The sequence below is a fragment of the Saccostrea echinata genome, unplaced genomic scaffold (genome assembly GCF_033153115.1).
Source record: "Saccostrea echinata isolate AGI-Se365-2 ecotype Australia unplaced genomic scaffold, CSIRO_AGI_Sech_v1 ptg000041l, whole genome shotgun sequence".
NCBI classification, from domain to species: Eukaryota; Metazoa; Mollusca; class Bivalvia; order Ostreida; family Ostreidae; genus Saccostrea; species Saccostrea echinata.
Window position 1 is genome coordinate 1,857,876 of NW_026889790.1, and position 22,905 is coordinate 1,880,780.

At 34.5% G+C, this 22,905-nt stretch overlaps 2 protein-coding genes across 3 annotated transcripts; both read right to left on the bottom strand.

Annotated features, from left to right (window-relative positions):
* Positions 1–247: 247 nt before the first annotated feature.
* Positions 248–9,961, bottom strand: LOC133200723 (uncharacterized protein C19orf44-like). 2 transcript variants are annotated; one of them, XM_061336501.1, is made up of 9 exons: positions 9,922–9,961; positions 6,803–6,912; positions 5,538–6,195; positions 5,246–5,361; positions 4,749–5,058; positions 3,968–4,511; positions 2,533–2,702; positions 2,161–2,324; positions 248–1,006 (listed from the first exon to the last, which is right to left on the bottom strand). In XM_061336501.1, the coding sequence occupies exons 2-9, from the start codon at positions 6,902–6,904 to the stop codon at positions 929–931; spliced, it is 2,142 nt and encodes a 713-aa protein (XP_061192485.1). In that variant the 5' UTR covers positions 6,905–6,912; positions 9,922–9,961; the 3' UTR covers positions 248–928. The 2 variants fall into 2 exon arrangements, with proteins under 2 accessions (XP_061192485.1, XP_061192484.1); XM_061336500.1 differs by lacking the exon at positions 9,922–9,961 and adding an exon at positions 8,523–8,743.
* A 1,118-nt stretch (positions 9,962–11,079) lies between these two features.
* Positions 11,080–22,481, bottom strand: LOC133200724 (E3 ubiquitin-protein ligase HECTD3-like). Its single transcript, XM_061336502.1, has 18 exons — positions 22,070–22,481; positions 20,398–20,537; positions 20,087–20,318; positions 19,498–19,616; positions 19,242–19,355; positions 18,137–18,225; positions 17,713–17,878; positions 17,328–17,409; positions 17,156–17,232; positions 16,868–17,026; positions 16,597–16,765; positions 13,740–13,862; positions 13,537–13,626; positions 13,001–13,204; positions 12,565–12,694; positions 11,961–12,114; positions 11,527–11,595; positions 11,080–11,348 (listed from the first exon to the last, which is right to left on the bottom strand). The coding sequence occupies exons 1-18, from the start codon at positions 22,391–22,393 to the stop codon at positions 11,264–11,266; spliced, it is 2,526 nt and encodes an 841-aa protein (XP_061192486.1). The 5' UTR covers positions 22,394–22,481; the 3' UTR covers positions 11,080–11,263.
* Positions 22,482–22,905: the final 424 nt, after the last annotated feature.

Sequence of the window (22,905 nt, forward strand, 5' to 3'; positions counted from 1 at the left end):
TGATATACTCTATACTGTTGATACAGCCACAATAAGGATTCCATTTGCAATAAAGTAATGACCAAGAAGAATTCAAATACTGAACACGTACTGTTTTCGCAGGATTCATATTTTACTGTTACTTTGCTGATTTGTAAATGTGTACAAGTATTATACGTACCTGTATACATATATAAATGTGTACAAGTATTATACGTACCTGTATACATATACATCAATAATGCTAATTCAAGAGTACACATATTAGTACATGACCAACGTTTTAATTTTGAAAACAAAAATAGGTATATGCAGAGTAGATAAAAAATTCCATAAAATTAACATTCTCTTTTTACATCAATTAAGATTGTCTAATCAATCAAGCCATTCAACTTTACAGAACATAAACTTCTATATTGTCAGATTAATTAGATTTTCTGAGAAAAAAAAGAAGTTTAATGTTTCTCATTTCTAGGTCATTCTTAATGTCAAAAGTCATCTATTTAGACAGGAAGTACAATATGTGTTAGCACCAAACAGTCATCTAGTATTGATGAAACAGACAGAGGATATGGCCTATAGTTCACATAATTCACAGACACTAATTACTAACATTACTGTCATGTACTATTTTTATTTCTGTGTAAATCTATAATTATATCAATATCTCACAAACCTAGTCAGCCCGAGCTTTGTTACAGAAAACAAGTTCATCAATACATGCTTTCACATTACAAACAGTATATAATTATCTAACAGGACCATAGAGAATTGTTAACTTCCAATGAAATAGTTACTTTGATATGAAATCTCTAACAGGACCACACAGAATTGTCAACATCCAATGAAATGGTCACTTTGAAATGAAATCTGGTCTTCTGTTTACATTTGATCATTGTTCAGAGGGCTATCTGGTAAGCTCACAAAGAATTCACACAGTTAATCCTGGCTAACTTTGATTTTCCAAGTCAACAAGCTTTAAAGCCTCTTTCATACTCAATTTCTTTGCTCTATGTTTCTTTATATACTGGAAGAATAAAAATAAGAACATAGAAGTGACTTCAGTTCTTGGTTGTCATGTAATATCAGACAGGTGACTGAAACATGTAAATGAATCAGATGTAGGAGTGACATGGAATATTCTTATTTGTCTCCTCTGTCAATTATAATTAATCTGTGAAGGTGGGGATCAAAACTTTTATGAAAATTTCACTGTTTATATTTATATATAGACCCTGTCCTAAATTCTGTCCAATTTATTAGTGTCTTCTATTGAACTGAAGTGATATATTCATGTTCTGGTATGGTGACAGCTGGTGGTGATATTGAAGAAAGTTTGAAGATTCTAGATTTTAAAAATAATTGACAGTCTTACAGTATTTAACATTGTTCTTTGGAAAAAATTGAGAAGTTATCCAATAGAAACTGACATTTATTAGTTACTCGTCAAGTTAGTCAACATCTTTTCCAATTTTACAGCATTAACATGTACAAAACTGGTATCCTGAAGTGAAGTGACATATTGATTTTTGTGAGTTAAAGAAGAGATTATTTGCCAGATTTCTTTTTAATATCCACTGGTATTATGCAACAATATTTAATTAGTGTAGAGATAATTTACTAGTAGTAATAGTATGTTCTAGTGTTGTGTAGTGATATTTATGATCTGACTGTACATGTACTAGTGTTTTGATTATTTACCTTTTTAATGTCCTCTAGTGTTGTGTAGTGATATTTATGATCTGACTGTACATGTACTAGTGTTTTGATTATTTACAAACCTTTTTCGTGTCCTCTAGTGTTGTGTAGTGATATTTATGATCTGACTGTAAATGTACTAGTGTTTTGATTATTTACAAACCTTTTTAGTGACCTCTAGTGTTGTGTAGTGATATCTATGATCTGACTGTACATGTACTAGTGTTTTGATTATTTACAAACCTTTTTCGTGTCCTCTAGTGTTGTGTAGTGATATTTGTGATCTGACTGTACATGTACTAGTGTTTTGATTATTTACAAACCTTCTTAGTGTCCTCTAGTGTTGTATAGTGATATTTGTGATCTGACTGTACATGTACTAGTGTTTTGATTATTTACAAACCTTCTTAGTGTCCTCTAGTGTTGTGTAGTGATATTTATGATCTGACTGTACATGTTCTAGTGTTTTGATTATTTACAAACCTTTTTAGTGTCCTCTAGTGTTGTGTAGTGATATTTATGATCTAGTGTCTCTGACATTGACCTGTACAGATTCTGTTGAGAGGCAAGGAAGCTCTTGGTCAAGTCTAGCTGTTGTTTTAACATATCATGTAGGGCCAGCATACATGGACTGTAGGTAGTCATTGCTGTACAAACAAAATAAAATTTAACATACACATCAAAAATGTTGGCAGAAAACAGCACACAAAAGTAGTTGAATGTTTTTTCCCTTTTTCCCCAAGTCACAATTAAGCTTGAAAACATGATTTAGCTGATCATAAAATTATATACCAGACCTAATAATTCCTACTTTTTTCTTGTTATTACTCTATATTTGTCCTAGAATATACTTACCCTCTAGGGCATCGGGGCCAATGACATAGGAGGCTATAGACGCAGGGTCTATAAACCCAGGACTGACGTTAAACCTGTAGGTGAGGCCTGGTTCCTCAGTCTGAAGTCCTACCTCTGTTGTCCTCAATCTCCTCCCCTTGTCCTCCCAGGCTGGCTTGATTGGCTTTTGTCTGTAGAGAGAAACACCAGTGTTTACAGAGTCAATACCTCAGAATCTATTTCTACTAGTGAATGGATTGATTTATTTTTTATCTTGTTGGACTTCTCTGGTTCTGTATTTGGGCAGATAAGGGACATTGATGGAATCTGAAGGAAAATGTGAATTACCTGAAAAGGCATATTGGAGGATTTTGCTCTTGAAAATACAGAATGCAAACAAAACAACTCCAGCTTTGTAATAAAATATAAAGTTTGAATAACTTAATATGGTAAGCCTCTATAGTCTCTATATAGAGAAACAGTCAACATAATTGATATTAGTTCCTCCAAAAAATATTGATGGTCATTTAATTTTTACTATTGACCAGCAAAGGGAGTTTTCCCACAATATTATAGATATGATTTGAACATATTTTATTGTTTATTGTATAATACATACAAAAGAATTGGATACAAGTTCTTTCAACTTAATTAATCCTCTCCTTGTTATACAAACAATGAATACAATATGATTGTCATAACAAATAAATTGAGATAATTTACAAAAATTTATGTTGTACATGTAATATAGATGAAAATTATAAAGACACATACTCTGCATGAGTGATCTACCAGAGCTCTAATGTTACATATATACAACAAGTACAATGTTCATTGAACATTGAACAATATTATTGATTTTGATTCTGATTAAATCAGTAGATTGATTTATTGTGATGTAATGATACCATCATGACTTCCAAAAAACATAACGTCACAATAAAAAACCCAAGTAACACAATCATGGCAACTTGAAGATGCGCTAGCACTACAATCAATGTGCAGGATAATGCACTGGATACAAATGAGTTGCTGAATTTTAATGAATGAAATCAACTGAAAGTACAATTTTAATGATTTGTTTTGTTTTTCATATCATGACACACAATTAGGTCAGATTCATTATAAAGGAGGATTTGAGAGTTACATGTATAGACCTGATATGATTTTGTGACATACAGTAGAAGGAAGGATGGACAGAAAAAAGACATACAGATAACCATGCCAAAACCAATCAATATACAGTTGAACCTCGTTATCTCGAACTAGATGGGACCGAGAAAACACTTCGAGATATCTGTGGGTTCAAGATATTGAGGGTAAAATACTTAAAGAAAAAGGGCTTGGGACTTGCCAATCACTTTGACATATCCATTGTATTCAAGATATCCATGTTCAAGATACCAAAGTTCAACTGTTTATTTTATCTATTTAGGGAGATATAAGGAGAACAAACCTTTCTGGTTTCTCTGACTCCTCGGTTTCTGTGGCTGTTCCGGACTCCTCTGTGATCTCAGACTCGCTCTGAAATGTCTCAGTGTAATCGTCAATATCTGTATTCCGTGAGGAAGGTCGACTCAACCTCCTGTGTGAATCTCCAATACGCTCAGATATTGTATCATCAAAGTCATCAGAATAACTCCTGCGTAGACTGGTGAAATCCTGAGTTTTAATTTCTGACTCGAGGACAGAATGAAATGAAGTTGTCTTCCTTTTTGGAGGACCTATCTCCTCTGGGATATCCTCTGACTCAGTTTTCACTTCCTCACTGGCCACACTAGGTGGGCGTTCCTCTGGAATTCCCCCCAGTAAATCCTCCACCGTCTGAAGTCCAAAAAACAAGTCATTCTCCTCTGATTTTTGCTTTTTTGGTTTTGACTTTTGGGATTTGAATTCAGTTTTCTTGGTCTTTGATTTTGCTTTGGAAATTTCCTTAGTTTTTGTTTTGGAGTCTGAGTCTACTAACACAGGTTCTAAAGCATCAATATCCATCAGATTAACTGAAATAAGACAGTAAAACTTTGTTCTTTATAAAATCATCATCATTATTACAAATTCACCATGTAGAATATATACTTTAAAATTTAATTATTTTGCTATGTTTAGAAAATTTTGTGATTAGAAAATAATTAAAAAAAGTATCTTTGCCCCATGTTTATCAAGAATACAGATAACTAGATAAGACAATCTAACACATCAAAAGCCATTATGCTATAAATTATGAAATAATAACTTACATCTGAAGGCATCATCGGAGCTCTCATCATATTTTTCACTTTCTAAGATGTCTGATTCTGCAGATGAGGACCGAGAGGAATGAGAGCGATGGAGTTTGGGGGACCTTCCTCCTCTTTTGTGAGGGACAGGGGAGGGGGATCTCTGGTCACCTGGAGAGTGTGATCTGAAGGGGCCTGGGGATCGAGATCTGAAGGGGCCAGGGGAAGGGGATCTGAAGGGGCCTGGTGATGGGGATCGTCTGGCAGTGGGAGGTTTTGAGTCTGGTGATGGTGAGCGTGGTATTGTTGGGGAAGGTGTCCTTGGTCCCTTCTGTAATATAATTAGAACTAGTGGAGTATGGTGCCATTATCTTTATGTCATACATCATATCAAGATGTATATTTGGAAACAAAAGAGAATAAATAAAATTCATATTAAACTTATAATTCTTATCATGAAAATTTTATTTATATGACAAAGTAAAACAAATATTACTGCTTCTGGACAGAATAATAACCTTATGTTTTCCTTTGCCCCCTGGAAAACTTTCTGAGGAATCTAATCCAGCCATAAACTCTGCCAGACTCTCTTCACCAGACGACAGAACTACATCAGCTGAAAACCTTGTAGGGGCTGCAAACAACAACTAGATGATGAATCACATCTTTTAATGCAAGAAATTTCAGAAAAATTAGGTCAGAATTTCATTTTTTCTGAGGATAAAAAGTAGGATATTTATTTCTCTCTTTTCATTTAAGATTTATTGTTCCTTTCTTTATACTGATGTATAAACATCTCCATTGTCTTACCTTTTTTATCCTTTGCCTTACCCACTGGCGTGGGGCTCCGTTTCCTCTGTGCTTGTTGTTGTGAAGAGGGGCTTTGCTTCCTCTGATTGGTTTGAGGAGATGGGCTTCTATTTCTCTGTGGCTCTGGTGCTGGTGTTTTCTTTTTCATAAACTTTGAGCCATCTTTACCAATCTTCATACTGTCTGAATCAGCTGATCTTGACCTTTCATTGTAACTACCCAGAGCAGACCCAGGCCTTGGTGTCTGAAGGCTCTCACTGCTATCTGTCTCCAGGGTGAAGACTTTCCTTGTTTCTGCTGACCGTTTGGCAAATTTATTACTTAGGGCTGATGCTTTACTGAGAGCAGAGGAGGACCGGGCAGAGTCTCTGGGTTTGTTTGTTCTGACCATGTCCCCTGACACAGTCGGTACAGGACTAGCATTTGACACTTGTGGCTTTTTCAGATACTTTGCACTCGGCTGTGAGGTCATCTCTGTTTGCTTTTTCTTTAAGAATTTGTTCCCTGATGTTATAAGTGGGCGTTTTTTTGCATGTGAAGAGCTCGTCTGTGTGTGAGTATCGACATCACTGGAGATAGAAATTTCCCCATCCTCAAAATTGACAGTCTTCTTCTGTTGGTGGGATGTTGTTTTCTGTGTCAGGGACTTGATGTAGGCCTAATCAACAAAAGTGACATATAGTCTCATTATGTTACCAAAATACTTTTTCTAAGGGCTCCAAACACAGTTTGTCTAGATATCTTAGGCAGTATTTCTCCATAGGATTTTACACAACAATTGTATAAAACAGATGGTAACCAAAGAAACAACATTATTTGTATATTACTGATCAATTCAATACCTCTCAAACTACCACAGTATGTTTCATACCTTTTTTTTTTTTTAATTTTTCTCTAACATATAAGAAAAACCCTAGTGATTAGTTGCCATGACATCATAATGGTTATTTTATACTTCTCATATAATGACACCCCATTGTAATGCAAAATTTTAGGCTGTAAGAGATCTGTGGGAATTCATTTTGCAAAGCGGGATACAGGTTCCATAATGGACTTTACAGATACCATTTTAACTTTATCTCTTGTTTCCTAACTTCAAAATTGTCAAAAGATACTTGACAATCCTTGACTTAATGATCAAGGAACTCGAGTTTGACATAAATGCATACTGTCCTACACAAGTAATACAACCTATATATTAGTGACAGGTAGGCTGTGATAACAACTGATTGGTGTATAATTAAGTAACAAGACAACAGTCATACATTGAGGTCATCCTCTTCCTCCGTGGCCTTGGACACTTTCTCCCCCCTCAGCTGAGATTGAGCTTTCTGTAGAAGGGCACTGGTAGACCCTCTTTTGATCATCTTGTAATCTATAACCAAAATTCAAATGATTAAAAAAAAATATTTAATATTTTTAACATATCATGAAGCATGATAAGGAAACATCAAAGTTGACAATGAGAAGACTAAATGGTCTACATATTTGTACATTTTATTCACTTGTGTGCATCCAAAACAGTGTAGGGATACATAAAAGTCTGTTGATTCCAAGATCGTTAGGTCAAAAACTGTATTAGGTGTCAACTGAGTTGTTGACATATAAATTAAAGAGTACATCTGACATTTCAGTTTCACATTTGTTCAAGAAGACATGAGGAAAAGGCCTAGTCATTCCAGGTTCAGAATGTCAAAGGTCAAGGTTAAAGACAGCAAGTGATATCACTCACTACCCAAATATCTCATAAGGTGAAACTGTTCGGACAAGATCAGTAAGCTTTCTTAATACATGTACAAGTAGCAAGCTCCATCGACTATGATAATGTATTTGAGAAAATCTACACATTTTTCAAGGAAATTATGAGAAGTCCACAAGAAAAAAATTTTTAAAACTCTGAATCCTCTACCTTGATAACAACATATTGGACACACACAAAATACAGAATCTCTGCCACAAAACTCATATGCAATAATAAAACTCTGTCCCCCCCCCCCCATCTTCGCTAGCCAAGGGTTTCTGATACGCTACTCTCCTCATAAACCCTTGGCACACGGTGCTGACAAAAGACGGGATTCTTTTCGTCACGTGATCACGAACGCACAGATTGCGTCATCGACAGAAATAAAAAGCGTATTTTAAAATATAATGTTTTTAAAGAATAATTAACAAGAAGGTATTGAGTTACGTTAATTTGTTATATAAACATGTTAAAATGCAAATCTACATCCTCAGTATAGATTCTTAATCACATATTTTGCACGTAGCTTAAGATATTGGATGACACCATATAGCTATTCTTAGAATAGCATGTTATCTTACTGATCGTTGTTTACTTGCGTTTTTCATTCCCGATATTAAAGAGTCAAGATATATCCCGAACGCAAATATCGTCATTTACAAAAAACAATTGCTGATTGGTCGAATGATGTCGATCAACTCCAATCACAACTTGAGAAAAAAATCCCAACTTTTTTTAACACCGTATGCCAAGGGCTTATGAGGAGAGTAGCGTATCAGAAACCCTTGGCTAGCGAAGATGCCCCCCCCCCCTCCGCCCCAATTTTATTGGAAATGTTCAACAATTATCAAAGAAGTCAGGAATCTTCAAGTTATAGGAATCAAATGGCTTCTCCAATTGCCCTACCCGGGTTTTACTACCCATTTTAGCCACATTCTAAGCAGCACTTCACGCTCACTATGAGTATTAATCAGGTGCAGTACAAAGACTTTTTTTACCTAGCTACTAATAGCTAGCTAGGTAATTTAAACCTACTTAACATAGCTATTATACCTCTACCTACTTTTCTCTGTTTTTGAAAATAGAAATAAATAATAAAGGCACATCTTTAAAACAGGTCGCTCTTGTTGTTTATCATGTTGTGCACTTGTACAGTTGTACAGCAAAATTCGGGGTGTTATTTGAAAACTTTACTACAGTGGAGAGTGGAGAGGAAACACATGAAAAGTTGTTAGTAAATAAACCTGGGTGTAGTTATTGACGCAAAATTCCTTATTTAGAAAGTAATTATTTTTGGCCTTAATTTCTGTTGTATTCATCGTTAATGCGACTGTATCAGGTGTCCAGTCACTTCGTACACAAACCGAGTCGTACACAAACCAACTCGTATACAAAAAGTCAACTCGTACACAAAAACCAGAAGTCAACTCGTACACAACATTTATATACAATTGTTATGATTTAATTTCATACAAATAATGTTTGATAACACGAATTGTTACTTTTCTTTAAGTTTTTTAAGTTTTTTCCCTAAATATTTAAAAATTCAACTTCCCTGATAGGATAGGAACATCAAAGACATCCAAGAAGTATTGTTAAACCAACACCCGCGCGGTGGTTTCTTGGATCTGCGACAAACGCTAATTACGAGATGCTCATAATTCGGTATCCTTTAATTATGAGATACTGTATGTATCAAAAACGTCTGTTTTCATTAATAAACCACAACAAAGAATGAAAGATGAGAAACGGCCTCAAGACGGCACAAGAGAATAACAATGGGAAAATTATGTTATATGAAGGAACCAAAATGACCATAATATTGAATAAAAAAGTATAATAAATAAGTAGTACTATAGAGAGATAGAGAGTATATATAATGACATCATGTGTCAATATTCATATAACAAAATTATGTACGACATACATTCCGGAAAATCTTGTCAACAAATCAATCTGCGCATCGCATCGCGCATATGGTATAGGCATAAACTAGTTAAAAATGTACAGAAAACACATTTGTGTACGAGTTGACTTCTCAATTTTCTTGAAACTATGGCAAATATTACCTTAAATCACATAGGAAAACGTATGTATGAGTTGTGTACGAGTTGACTTCTGGTTTGTATACGAGTTGACTTTTTTTGTGTACGAGTTGACTTTTTGTATACGATTTGGTTTGTGTACGACTCGGTTTGTGTACGAAGTGACTGTAAATCCTGTATCAAGATATTAGGTACTCACCATTTTGCGCTGTTTCTGCGTTTGGTCACAAAATGCAATTAAAGCAAAAAATAGGTAAAAATAGCTATCTGGAGTAGGTTTAAATACCTATGTAGTTATAACTAGCTACGTAGGTAGAAATAGTCTTTGGACTGGGCCTGTTGTGCAGCTGGTACATTGACAAGATTTAACCAGGAGCAGTGGAAGTTTATGTAAATATAAGTATGTGGAGTTATATTATACAAGTGGACACTATATCCTTCCATTGACTTCAAACCTCTCTGAAGAGACAGCCTCTTTTCAAATATCCATCATTAACAGTCTTTTTAACACTGGATGGTTTTAGAGAATGTATAGACTTGTAACAAAATGCTCTGCTGCAATTGCAATTCGCTGAAGAAAAGAACAAAATGTACATACCTAATGATATGCAATATCACATCCTATATTGAAAAATTGAATTAAAATATCGTTAAAAATTATTAGTTACTATGTTCAAACATGTTTCATGGCGAATATGTAAACAAATCTGATTCGTTAAAGCGCTTAAAAATTCTAAAACAGAAACCAAGCACGTTGTATTTTTTCCGGAAATACATTAGCGTGTGTTTGGGACAGGAGGGAGGGGTCAACTAGTACTGATACCAGAGATATTGACACCCCCTTTTGGCCTGTCAACTTATTTTTAACCCCATTTGATTTATCTGTTTAATCCCAACCCAAATCTTAAAAAAAAACCTTCTACTGATCATCTGATATTCAAATGCATTTTTTAAAGAAGTTTAAAGTACATTGCAATATCCTGATTGTTCCAAAAACAAATTTTAATGATTCGATCAAAATAAGTCCAGGAAGTCACCATTTTCTCTCTAATGAATATGAATACAGATGAATGAAACCACTTACCTGCTTGGATACTGTGGTATATGTCACGAAGTCCATGAAAATTCAACAATTTTAATTTACAGTGTATTGACGCTTAATGTCTGCTTTATAACTGTCGCCTTCTTCATTTTAATATATTTCTGTAAAATAATATGGCCCCAACCTAGTTCCCACTTTGAATCTATATTACATGGGATAATGCACTTCAACTAACTAACTCTGGTCTAAGTCTGAGGCCCTGCTGTCTTAGATGATTTTCAAAAGATTTTACTAGTGTGTGTTCTCATGTAAAACTTCCACTCTAACAGCTTTAACCCCCTACCACTAATCCAAGGGGTCATGATTTGACAAAGATTGTATATCTACATTTAAAAAGATTAAGCTTTCATATGTGTCTTCTCTGGACCAGTGGTTCTTGAAAAGAGGATATTTCAATGACCTAACCTGTTTGTGTCATTTCTTTATCATCTCCCTTTGAAAAATAGGTGTACCTCTTGCTTTGAATGAACTTTAATTCCCTTCAGTCAATGATGCTTTGTGGAAAGTTTTGTTGAGATCAGCATTGTGATTCTTAAGAAACTGGAAATATGGAGAGTTTAAAGATGACAGACAGACAGAACAACATACACAGACACTCTGCCAAAGAAACCCACTTGATCATTTTAATGCAGGAATCCCAAATCTCAAAGGAAATTATTTTCAGACTTATTTTATTACAACATACAAGTATACATGTATACAATTGTACATTTGCAAGTCAGATAGTTAAAAACAGTAATATCAAATATTCCTGACTGATTCTACAAACAACATAAATATCACATTGTTTTCACAAATATCCACATATCAAGTTTATATTGCAGCTAGTAAAGTGGTATTATTCATCCATGTAGTTAACATCTGTGTCCATGTCGACACAATTATAGGCAGCATAATGGAGCTTCTCCTCACAGACCTGGGCACTGAAACAGCAAAATGTCATACACCTATCAAAAATCTTACTTAGATTTCAAACTGTAGAAAGCCCATGATATCATAGATATCATTCAAAATAAATATAATCTTTGCATAACAATATCCCATTTTATAAAACACTTGAAATCTATAACAGGACAGTATTGATAAAAAAAAGGGTCTTACCTGGTGTAATTTGGCAGGTACAACATGTTGGCACAGGTAGAAGATTCAGGGAGACAATCAATAGCATCACTGTCAAAAAAAGACACACGGGATGTATTGTCCAGCAAAATTCAATTTCTTTCATCTAATTACAGTCATATTAATTACTTGAAATAATATGTCTATAAAATCCAGATATGTCACCACAAAATTAGACTGTTTGAGAAAGCAGGTTACAAAGTTGTTTTTTTTTTTTTTTTTTGACAAAATGTTTTGATATAACCTATTACAGATCACCTAGTACAGCACTACAGAGTAATATTATTCTGACTGGGTGCAATTTGCTATGGATAAAAATAGAACAATTTTTCTGTATATTATCTACCTTTCTAGTAAAAACTTGAGTATTCACACCTGCTGTGGAGTAGAGGTGCCTCCTAGAAATCAATGCTTACCTTTTGCCGGAGGCTATATATACAGGAGCCGGTAATCGTCGCCGGCCAGTGATAAAGCGTAAGAATCGACTGCGATCCTCATTGGTGAAATTGGTGAGAGCAGACCACATGTATTTTACTCTAGTATCTTTCTCATCTAGATCATCATAATGAACTGAAACAAAAGAGTACCAAGTTATATAATACAGGTATAAAGTGATATATGTACCATATATTCCTATATTTGTAATAAAATATTCAGGGGTTTGAAAAACATTTTCACAGAATACCTGTTTTCTGTATAAACTGACAAACTCCAAGACATTTTATTTTTTCTTAAATCATGCTTCTGTAGTCTGAATTTTCTACCATAATTCTTAATATACTACATCAACTGTACTGATTAAGATGTACCTTAATTCCTATGTCATTGACTTGAAGCTTAATTACACATACTTCTGCCATCTTAGACTGAAATCATGTCTCTTTGTCATTAAATAACAATTTTATATTGATATAGAGAACTATTATTTAAGCACCACTTGCAATCCTTGACGTAAATTCTTCATTATAATTAAGACTACATGCAGTATTCTACTGTATAAAGTATAAGTAGATTTCTTACTAGACCGCCGGAGTGCCTCTATTGTAATATCTGGGTCACCACTCACACGGTGCTCAACCTCCTGCCAGGTCAAAAGATCAAGCACCGCCTGTGGCACCACCTTTAGTAATCCCCTCCTGAGGGCCTCAATCTACAATTATAAATATAATATATAAGACAAATTATTCTTCTTTAATACGTATACATGCACATATATTTAAAGTAGTACAAATTGTAATTCTCTTGTAAAATTGTAAAAAGAGACACTTCTTGTGTGATTTCTGAACAAATATAGCCATAAATTCTTAACACCATCATCAAAATCTACAAGAATTTTACAGTAAATTTTCATTTATTATTTGAGTTTTAGTTATGTTTACTTATGCTGAAAGAGATTTGTGAGCTTTTTGTCTGAATTGTACTTATATTTCTTTGCTACCTCACTGTTTCTTTTTACCTGTGAATTGAACTCATTCATTCTGATTTCCTTCACTGCTACACAATAATCCTCACGGTCTTCAAACTTCAGCTCTGCGGGATTCCCATCTGTGTCCATCTTAATGGTGACTGGTGTACCATCAGCACGGGTCATGCTCCACGTTCTACCGAGAGCACAGAAGTCCTCCTCCTTCATCTGCAGGAGACTGTCAATGAGGTGAACCTGTACAAAGCATAACAGAACAATAAGATCACCAATTCAAAGCTACAGATATTCTATCTCGAAAAAAAAGTTGCTTATCTAAGGAAAGAAAGAGACCCCCCCCCCCCCAAAACTATTTTACATGCAATTTGAAAACTCTAACCCTGGGCTAAAATGGAGAACATATCATACATTTGGGGTTTTTTTTTTTTTTCCATTTTAAGAATCCTGTGTCATTGCTCTATTTTACAATCAACCATGGCACTGAGAGCAGAAAAGTTTTATTGTAAAGAAATAAAATTTCTTACAATTTCTAACAGTACAAATAAAATTTCATAGAAACAGAACCAAACCTCTGCAGCATCTACAGACACATAGTCTCTGGCCCAGTTAGTCTTCTCCCCTGATAACTTCTTCCACACAAATGATGGCAATGATAAAATCTGAAAGTAACAACACACAGCTTGTGTCAAAGCTAGCACTGTACTGTAATACATGTAATAGCTTTTGTCCTTATTATCTAAATTAAGTTCACAATAACTTCTCCGTCTTTTACCAGGTTTTCTTTTCCTCTCAGACACGCCCCCATCAGCTGACCAATCCACTCATACTTTAGAAATTCTTTACAGGATGGATTTGGAATGTAAGTGTCTCTGTTTACATTTATATCTTCACAAAACTGAAATTTAACAGAACATTTTAGCTTCAATTCTGATGAAGCAACAGATGTAAGGCTTGCATCTCTCTGCAATCATAGCTGTCGATCCCTTGTCAATAGTAATTTAATACATATACAGGGAGAATGATACTTTATACACTAAATGGGAATATTTCTGTAATGATGGCAATTTTCTAACAGAACATTGTCAAAAATAAACTATAGAACTGTCCAAAAGGGACAAACACCCCCCACTGGGTTTTTTAGAGAAGGTGCCAAATTACTAATATTTTATGGATCTAAGAGGTGTTCACAATTTTCTTATAAACATTTAGAGTGAAAATATAATTGCTCTTTATATTTTTTTAATGAATGAAACTAAGGTGCAACCTAATAAAATATCAATACTAATACATTGTAATTACTTTGTTTTTTGATACATTGAAAAAATAAAAAGCAACTATCTTTCATCTTTGTGAGACATGACACTGTGCAAATTGATTGTTGAAAAAACACAACATACATGTATTATACAAAATCAAATTAATCTTGATAACTTTATATCAAATTTATTTTAAAAATAAAAGGCTGGTCAGTACTTTGACTGACAATAAATTACAATTAAGAGAATTAGAGAACAGAGATCTTTAATTTTTTTCCCAAATTCCCAGGAGATATAGATAACACATGCTTGATCAGAGATGCCCTAACAACTTCCCACACTGAACTCATTGATTAATCTTTAACTGGATGCATGTCCACTCATTACTCCCAAGGGACAAATGGATTTACACTATCTGTTGTGTAATGTAAAAACTGTTTTTAATACCTGGTGATGGTTTTTTTTTTTAGTTTTAATGAGTAGTTTTAAGCTGTAGTTCACATTTTTGTACACTTAAGTTGTTCTTGATTCTATGTCTCAAACCTTAGACATTTATAAACCCATAATGACTAAGTCAATAAAAATGAAAAAAAAAAAAATCTGTAAAATGCAGAAAAATTATCAAATAATGTTGAAAATACCAGGTGTATATCTTCATATGGTAAATAATGAGTGTACAAATTTTCATACAAATCTATGCAATAGCCTCTGAGAACAGGTCCAGACAAAACCACACAATAAAAATGAAAAAAACACCTGTAAAATGCAAAAAAATTATCCAATCACGTTGAAAAAACCAGGTGCACACCTTCATATGGTGAATAATAAGTGTACAAATTTTCAAACAAATCCTTGCAATAGTTTCCGCAGGGATTTATCAGTACCTTCTCAGGGGCCGAAAATCGGCCCCATTCCCAATTGAAAATGAGTTCAATTTTTCCCAATTCGGCAGTATTTTTTCCCAGTTGGTGACACAATGCTTTTATATTTAATTATCTTGGGAAAAAACTAAGTAAAATTGTCAGATTCTCTGTAATTTTCCTCTGTTTATCTCATTTAACAAAGCTATTCAGTCATAACAAGTGTTTAAAATCTGTGTAAACATCGCCGACTTTTATTCCGAATTTCCTCCATTTTTTCTGAAATTGGTGTAATATTGTGTAATAATATAGATTTATTAAGTTATTTTCACCTACTCAATTGATCTATGATTGAATGGTAAGAACTGTAGGTATTATTTCAGATGGAAAAATATATCTTCAATACATTTTTACACATTAAAAGGGGACTTTGAGAAAATGTGTACTTAGTATAATTTTATATGTTTTGCAAGATGTTTATAATCTCCAGAAACAGATTCTAATGACTTAAATTGGAATCTCATGCACACATGTACTACCGTAAGTTGTATAATTTAAAATACTTAATACTCATTGGAGTCAAATTTAGTTTTATTAAACTATTGTTCATAATTGACTTTGTATGATGAAGTTGGATCATATTTAATTGTCTGTTAATTTGGTTGCCCAAATTAGAGTTCATGCTGAAATGTTAAATGAATTACAAGTGAATACATGAAGAAAGCAAGATTTTTTAAAAATATTTTTCCCAATTTCATCAAATTGCCGATAATTTTTCCCAATTCCCTAAAAATGGCGTTTCCCAAATTAGGCTGATAAATCCCTGTTCCGAGAAACGGCCTGGACAAAATCTCGTCTACAGACAGACGGACAGACAGACGGACATGGTGATTCCAATATACCCCCCCCCCCCCAAACTTCGTTTGGGGGGGGGTATAAATATACATGTAATTCAAAAAAAATCTAGCCCAATGAACTGCACAAAATGTTTTGAAAAATTATTGCTTTAGATGAAAACTGTGTAAAGGAAAATTAAATGAAATAAATTGTAGATTTATTCTTCTCAAGACAGGCCTTCATAAAAATTACTGAAGCAAAAACAAAAAAATCACTATTCGTGAGCATTTTATTTTTTGTGTAATTACCTGTTAGTGAAAATTTCTTTTCACGAATACATGTATTTGTATAATTAAAAACCTGTACAATAAACTTGTCTAATCCGGACACCACTGGTTCATGAGAAATTGGTCAGATTAGACAACATTCTGGGTTAGACAAGATTTCAAACAATTAAATTTACTGAAAGGGACTAAAATTTTACATCGTAATTAGCAAATTTTTAGACTGAACAACATCAGAATTAGACAAGTTTTAATGTACAATAACAAACATTTGGGAAAATTTTGACTTGCTTATTAATACCAAATAATTTTCTCACAAAAAAAAGTTTTTGTGAAAATTTGTTGTTCTTCAGTATTTTGAAATGTAAAAGTCACATGACAGTGATACTGACCTGGTTTGGTGACCTGATGAAGAATGGAAGAGGGACAGGGGTATCACTACTTGTGGGGCAGAGCTCCTCAGCAATGTCAGACAGACTGTCCCGGAATCCCCCACCCTGATCTATCACCCCCTCTGACATAAACTTACACTCCCACCACTGGTCATACCTCGACGACCACCTGTCAGAGAGAACCAAACGAATACCCTTAGAGAGATATATACATGTAATATGGTATTCATCAAAACCAAAGTTAACATGGGTTGGTGTGATGCAGCATTACCTGTAGTTTAAGAGCTTCGAACTTCTATCCTTTGGTTTTAGTCCTTCATAAATCTGATTAAATATACTGTGTTTGTACTCAGGATCTAGACTAGGGTCACATCGATGTTCCATTGCTGCTCGACGATTTATAAATAACTTCGGCATTTCAATAGGTCTTCTGTAAAATTATTTCAAACATTATTTACACATTTATAAGGAAAGCATGAAATAATTCTTGCCAGATACAAATATTTAGAGTGTAATTACAGGTAAGAACAATTTAATGAAGTTAAAGACATTGACTCACTCCAGACATGAATCCTTCAGAAACATTTCAATCAAGGTCAGTCTTTTTTTGGACAAAGGAAGCAGTTGCCTGACATGCTGAAATGAAAGCAAATGACAAGCTTGGGAATGTTGTGGTTTGTTAATGTAAAAATGGAAGTTGCTAAATGGTGTTACAGAGAACAATTATTTACCTCCATGGAACTGTATGACCCCACGGTGTACTCCCAAGCTGGTACAATGAACTGTAGAACGCTGTCTAAAATTACTACGAACCTAAAAAATTTAGTAAAAATATATTGATTTAAAGAAAAAAAGCTGCTAGCAAACTGTTTTTCCTTAAATTCTGCTAAACAAATTGTAGAAAATATATAATTATGTATAACATGTACTGTGATAGCTTATATAATCCCTGGCAAGTGAAGAAACCCTCACCGAATCTGCAGAACAAAACATTTAACTGAATCCTGTATACATCTATCTACCCTGTATAAACCTCTGTCTTATATTGGAGATTTTTTTTTCCTTTCTAAAACAAAATTCATGATAAATTGATGTCAAAGAGAATATTTTGTTTACCTTTGGAGGAGTTGGGATCTTCTATATAGCTGGTCTGGAGAATAAGACTCAAGTTTGGGAAATCTAGACAAGTTCTCTCCCTTGAAGAAGTCTCTATCGAATCCCAGATACCGTCCCTCAGATGACTGGATCTTAAGCCCCCTCACTCGAGTGTCTATTCCTCCACCTACAACACAGTTATAGTGGCATTCTGTTTCCATCCCAAAATCTTTTTCTTCTTTAAAATGTCCACTTGAAAACATAGGCATTTAACATTGTAGGAATTCACTGTGTTTCTTTTGGGATAATATAAAATAAAGGACATCAGAAAGAGTTTATTCATTAATTTGTTTCTTTGATACAAACTTTTAAATAAAGAAAAAGAAAGAGAGATAGGGCTGGCATGTTTATTACTTTTTCTACTCAATTTATTCCAGAACTTAACCTTTACATTCCTTAATATTTATGGTAATGAATGGAAAATGTTCTGTCATATTCTCTAGTAATGTGATGTCCTCAACATCTGAATATTCCCTAAAACACAAAAATAGAAAAATCATATACTGTAAATGTATTTTATTTGGCATGTACGATATTTGATTTTCAACAAGTCCGCAGAGATTTGATTTTAAAACTCTCAGAATGTGCTTTACTTGAATATATATACACAAGACATTTAGCAATTTACTTGATTTAGCAGAAGCTGCTTTCTGTTCAAGACTAAATAGAATACTTAAAAACTTCAATCTGTCCACTATGTTGAGTGACTAAATGTCTACTCACTAGTTCAACAGTCTACATTTATTGTGTTGAGTGCCTCAATGTCTACTCAGTAGTCTACCTTCACTGTAATGAGTGTCTAGTTGTCTACCTACCTATCTACAACTACTATGTAGAGTGTCTAATTGTCTACCCACCTATCTACCACTACTATGTTGAGTGTCTAATTGTCTACTCACCTATCTACCACTACTATGTTGAGTGTCTAATTGTCTACTCACCTATCTACCACTACTATGTTGAGTGTCTAATTGTCTACTCACCTATCTGCCACTACTATGTAGAGTGTCTAATTATCTACCCACCTATCTACCTCCACTGTGTTGAGTGTCTAATTGTCTACTCAACTATCTACCTCCACTGGGTTGAGTGTCTAATTGACTACTCACCTATCTACCTCCACTGTGTTGAGGTGTCTAATTGTCTACTCACATGTCTACCTCCACTGTGTTTAGTGTCTAATTGTCTACTCACCTATCTACCTCCACTGTGTTGAGTGTCTAATTGTCTTCTCACATGTCTACCTCCACTGTGTTAGTGTCTAATTGTCTACCCTACCCACCTATCTATCTCCCTGTGTTAGTGTCTAATTGTCTACTCACCTATCTACCTCCACTGTGTTGAGTGTCTAATTGTCTACTCACCTGTCTACCTCCACTGTGTTGAGTGTCTAATTGTCTACTCACCTGTCTACCTCCACTGTGTTGAGTGTCTAATTGTCTACTCACCTGTCTACCTCCACTGTGTTGAGTGTCTAATTGTCTACTCACCTGTCTACCTCCACTGTGTTTAATGTCTTTTGATTGTCCTGCTCTCCACCTTGAACAACAATTTTAGATGGCACATAGTTATCATCACTTCCATCTATAGTCAACTGCAACTTCCTGTCAATGAAATTTAAATGAGCCATGCTGAATATTACATAAAAGTGAAAGAGTGTTATTTCAGAAGCAACATTCCACAATTTTTTAAACAAAACATATACATAGAAAACAATGACTTTTATCCTTTTGATTCACCACTTACAGTATGACAGTTCCTTTCTTCATTTTAAGTCGAATCCAGTGGTTGCCTTGACTTCCGTCACTTTCCCAGTATGTGTCTAGTAGTCCATCAGTCAGACAAGATGGTCCTGTATCATCATCCTGTATTTCCATTCATTGTTTGATATAATCTTATGTAAAGCTTTTTTGATGCAATTCCATTTGTAAAAAAAAAATTGTTTCCTAAACTGAGTCTTAATTTTTAAAATTCTATAGTGTGCAATCTTACAATCTTGAAAAATTAAAAAAAATTAACAAAAGGAAAAATATTCCTAAAATTACTTTGCTTATAGTAAGTGTCCAAAAATTTATAAATGTAAACAACAATTCACTTACTGTAGATTCCTTATTTTTCGGGAGTACTTATTATCGCAAAATGACTCTTTAACGTCAAATCGCGAGAACAATAATTCGCGAGTGGACGGTTGATCAAGTGATTTTACATTGATTTCAGCACCATAAAAATAAAAGCGAGTAATTTTATTTCGCTAGTGGTGCTTCTCGCGTAATTACGCAATATTTAATTCCTCACGTATATTTAGGAATCTACAGTATTTTATTGTAAAACTCACTCCAAAAGTAGACACATGAACTGATTCCACAAAGTTTTTGATGCTGCCCAGATGGTCATTTTCAGGGGGTATGTGTTGGGACATGAGATGTACGAGAGATTCGTCATGATCCAGGGTCCAGTTAGGGGGAATCTCTCTTAACAGAGCCACACATTCCTCCTCAGGGGAGGTAATTTTGTGTTTACCTGGTACAAGTTGAACAGAGAATCGCTGCTCTATAACATCTTCCCAACTGTTTAGAAAATAGAAAATACAAAATCAGCAAACAAGAAAATCCTTCCCTCAATACCTGAGAAAACATTAAAACTGACCTGTTGATGACAATCTTTTTAGGATCTTTCTCTACAGGTACAATTGCTGGCGAGTCATCTGATACCGATTTGTTGCTGTATTGCATGGTCCAGACATCTTTATCAAATACTTGATATTCATCTGAGGCATTTATTTTATACTGAAATATAAAGATGACAATAAATTATTTTAATAGCTACTGTATATGATGTTGCTAAACTACTCATGTGGGTCTCTGGTATTCATTTACAAGTAGTTCTTTGTTAGCATTTTATTTATAAACCTCTACCACTTTTGATCATAATGATTATGTCTTAACTGATTTTTTTCTTTACAAAGTAACTTGGGAAATTCACTTCTGGGATTTTTACATTAAAAATCTTCATGATATACATCTACTTTTGATTAACAAAGTGCCTAGGAAGGACTTAGATTATTTTGGCTAAATATCGATCATCCCAAATCAGGACCTTTTCAACAGATGCCAACAAGAAGACATGGTCATATTCATCATCAGAAGACAATGGAATTGACTTGGCCATGTACTTAGAAGGGACTCTGACAGCACCAGTAAGATGGCTCTCTTTTGAAAACCAGTGGGCAAACAGAAAAGAGGAAAGTCAAAAATCACCTGGCAGAAAATAGTGAAGGTGGAAATTAAAGAACAAAAGAGAAGTTGAGGCACACTCCAGAAGATGGTCAATGAAGAACAAGGATGGATAGCCTTCTTTACTGCCCTATACACCAAAGGTATCACGGGCAGTAGGTAAGTAAGTAATGTGGTGGTAAAGCATTGATTGGATTTCCACAACAAAAATTAGTCACTTCAAAATCTGCTGCACTTTACCCTTGTCCTCCTTAACACATACTAAGTACATTACTAGTTAGAATAATCTTACTGTGTTTCGGGACAAGCCCTCACCACAGTAAGAATACGTCCCATATACTTGCAAAGTAGCAAATTGGAGCAGATCAGCTCGGAAATGATTTTGAAGTATACAAAAGGAGTTGCACTGAAAATAGCTACCAAATTAATCATAACAAACCTTTTTGTGATTGTATATGCCTTTTAACTGCATAAAAAAATCCATATAAAGACGAAAATTCAACTGATTTTCTCAATGTTTTTTCTCGCTTCAAATTTACACGCCATGTTGACATTTGGAACTGTCTGGATTGATCATAGTAAATGCACTGAGTTCAAGTTATCGCCTGTGTTTGTTTTGCTACATTGCCAATACACGGAACAAATTCTATCGTTAAACTGGGTCTGTAGGACATTATCATTTTAACGATAGAACGTTCTATCTAGTTCATTACCAGCCCTGCTTTCCTTGAAATTTCTTATACTCTATTCTAAGAAATCTCACATAAGACTCTATAAACCATGCAAAATGTGGCTGCTCTTAAACAATTAGCTGAAGGGTGTTAACAATGAGGTTTGGACCTACAAACTTAAATTCAATGTTCTCAGACTCAACTGAAGGGTTTACTTATCCTATGAGCTGGACCTTGAATGAGCAATGCCTAGCTAGCTCACAACAAACAACATAAAAAAACCCAAAAACGACAAAAAAAAAACAAAAAACAAAAAAAACGAAAACAAAATCAGTTTGTCCACGTAATAGCATTTGTTAATTATGACTTTTGACGTCATGCTAAAAAAATGCATCTATTTAATCTTGTTCTCACCTTTCTCAGTTTAAGCCACTTGCCCTGATTGTCACAGAACTCCTCTCCAGTGGCCACGAGGCGGGACTCTGTGATCAGCTGCAGCTCCTTGGGCTGGAACCCTGTCAGTTTCTTGGTTTTCCTGGGTTCGGGGTACAGTTTGATAGTCGTTTTGCATTGACTCCGATATTCAACTTCTGATGCCACATAACAGAAAGATTCTGGCAACGACTTCTTCTCGTGGAGACACTTAACACATTCCAGGAGACATCGGATCCGAGCAAGGCGTCGTCTTGGTGGACCTAGACCGTTGTGGGATTCAGTCAAATTCTTGGTTTGGGACATGCTAAAAGCTATATCAACTAACCTGGATTAGAATAGTATCATATGTCACAAAATTAACAAACTAACATCCTCTCTTCTCTTCTAAACTTTTTTCTTATAACTTATTTCCCTTTTCGTAATAATAACCGAATTATCTCGATCTGTCGGCAGATCGAAAGATTTTTTGAATACCGAACTCGATATAAATTTGAACACACAAACATAATCAAAGTACTGAAAGTGTTCGTGGTAATCTTAAATCCCTTTAAGTTAGATATAACAATACGATATTATCGCCAACCCCACTAACACTACCCTAACTTCGTCACTTTCGAGAAATTTTTATACGAATGCGATTGTGACGTCATGTTTTGCATGCTGAAAATCTACAACCCTCCCTTCATTTCTTTGTAAATATTAGGCCAACCATCAATTGTGATTTCCAAGTAAGGGAAGGACCATATCTGTAATATGTATATATTTAATTATTTATAAATGTCAACCTTGTTGCGCATGAAATATTTTAAAATAAA

Bases quoted from the DNA above. Each gene is read 5' to 3' on its own strand.
- LOC133200724 (XM_061336502.1), bottom strand. From the start codon at position 22,393: ATGTCCCAAACCAAGAATTTGACTGAATCCCACAACGGTCTAGGTCCA. The intron at 20,319-20,397 runs GTCAGTTTTAAT...TTTTCTAAACAG, and splicing joins AAAAAGATTGTCATCAACAG to TTGGGAAGATGTTATAGAGC. The intron at 17,879-18,136 runs GTTAAGTTCTGG...ACTGTGTTGTAG, and splicing joins AAATATTAAGGAATGTAAAG to GTGGAGGAATAGACACTCGA.
- LOC133200723 (XM_061336501.1), bottom strand. From the start codon at position 6,904: ATGATCAAAAGAGGGTCTACCAGTGCCCTTCTACAGAAAGCTCAATCT. The intron at 4,512-4,748 runs GTAAGTTATTAT...GTCTTATTTCAG, and splicing joins CTCCGATGATGCCTTCAGAT to TTAATCTGATGGATATTGAT. The intron at 2,325-2,532 runs GTAAGTATATTC...TTGTTTGTACAG, and splicing joins TGGCCCCGATGCCCTAGAGG to CAATGACTACCTACAGTCCA.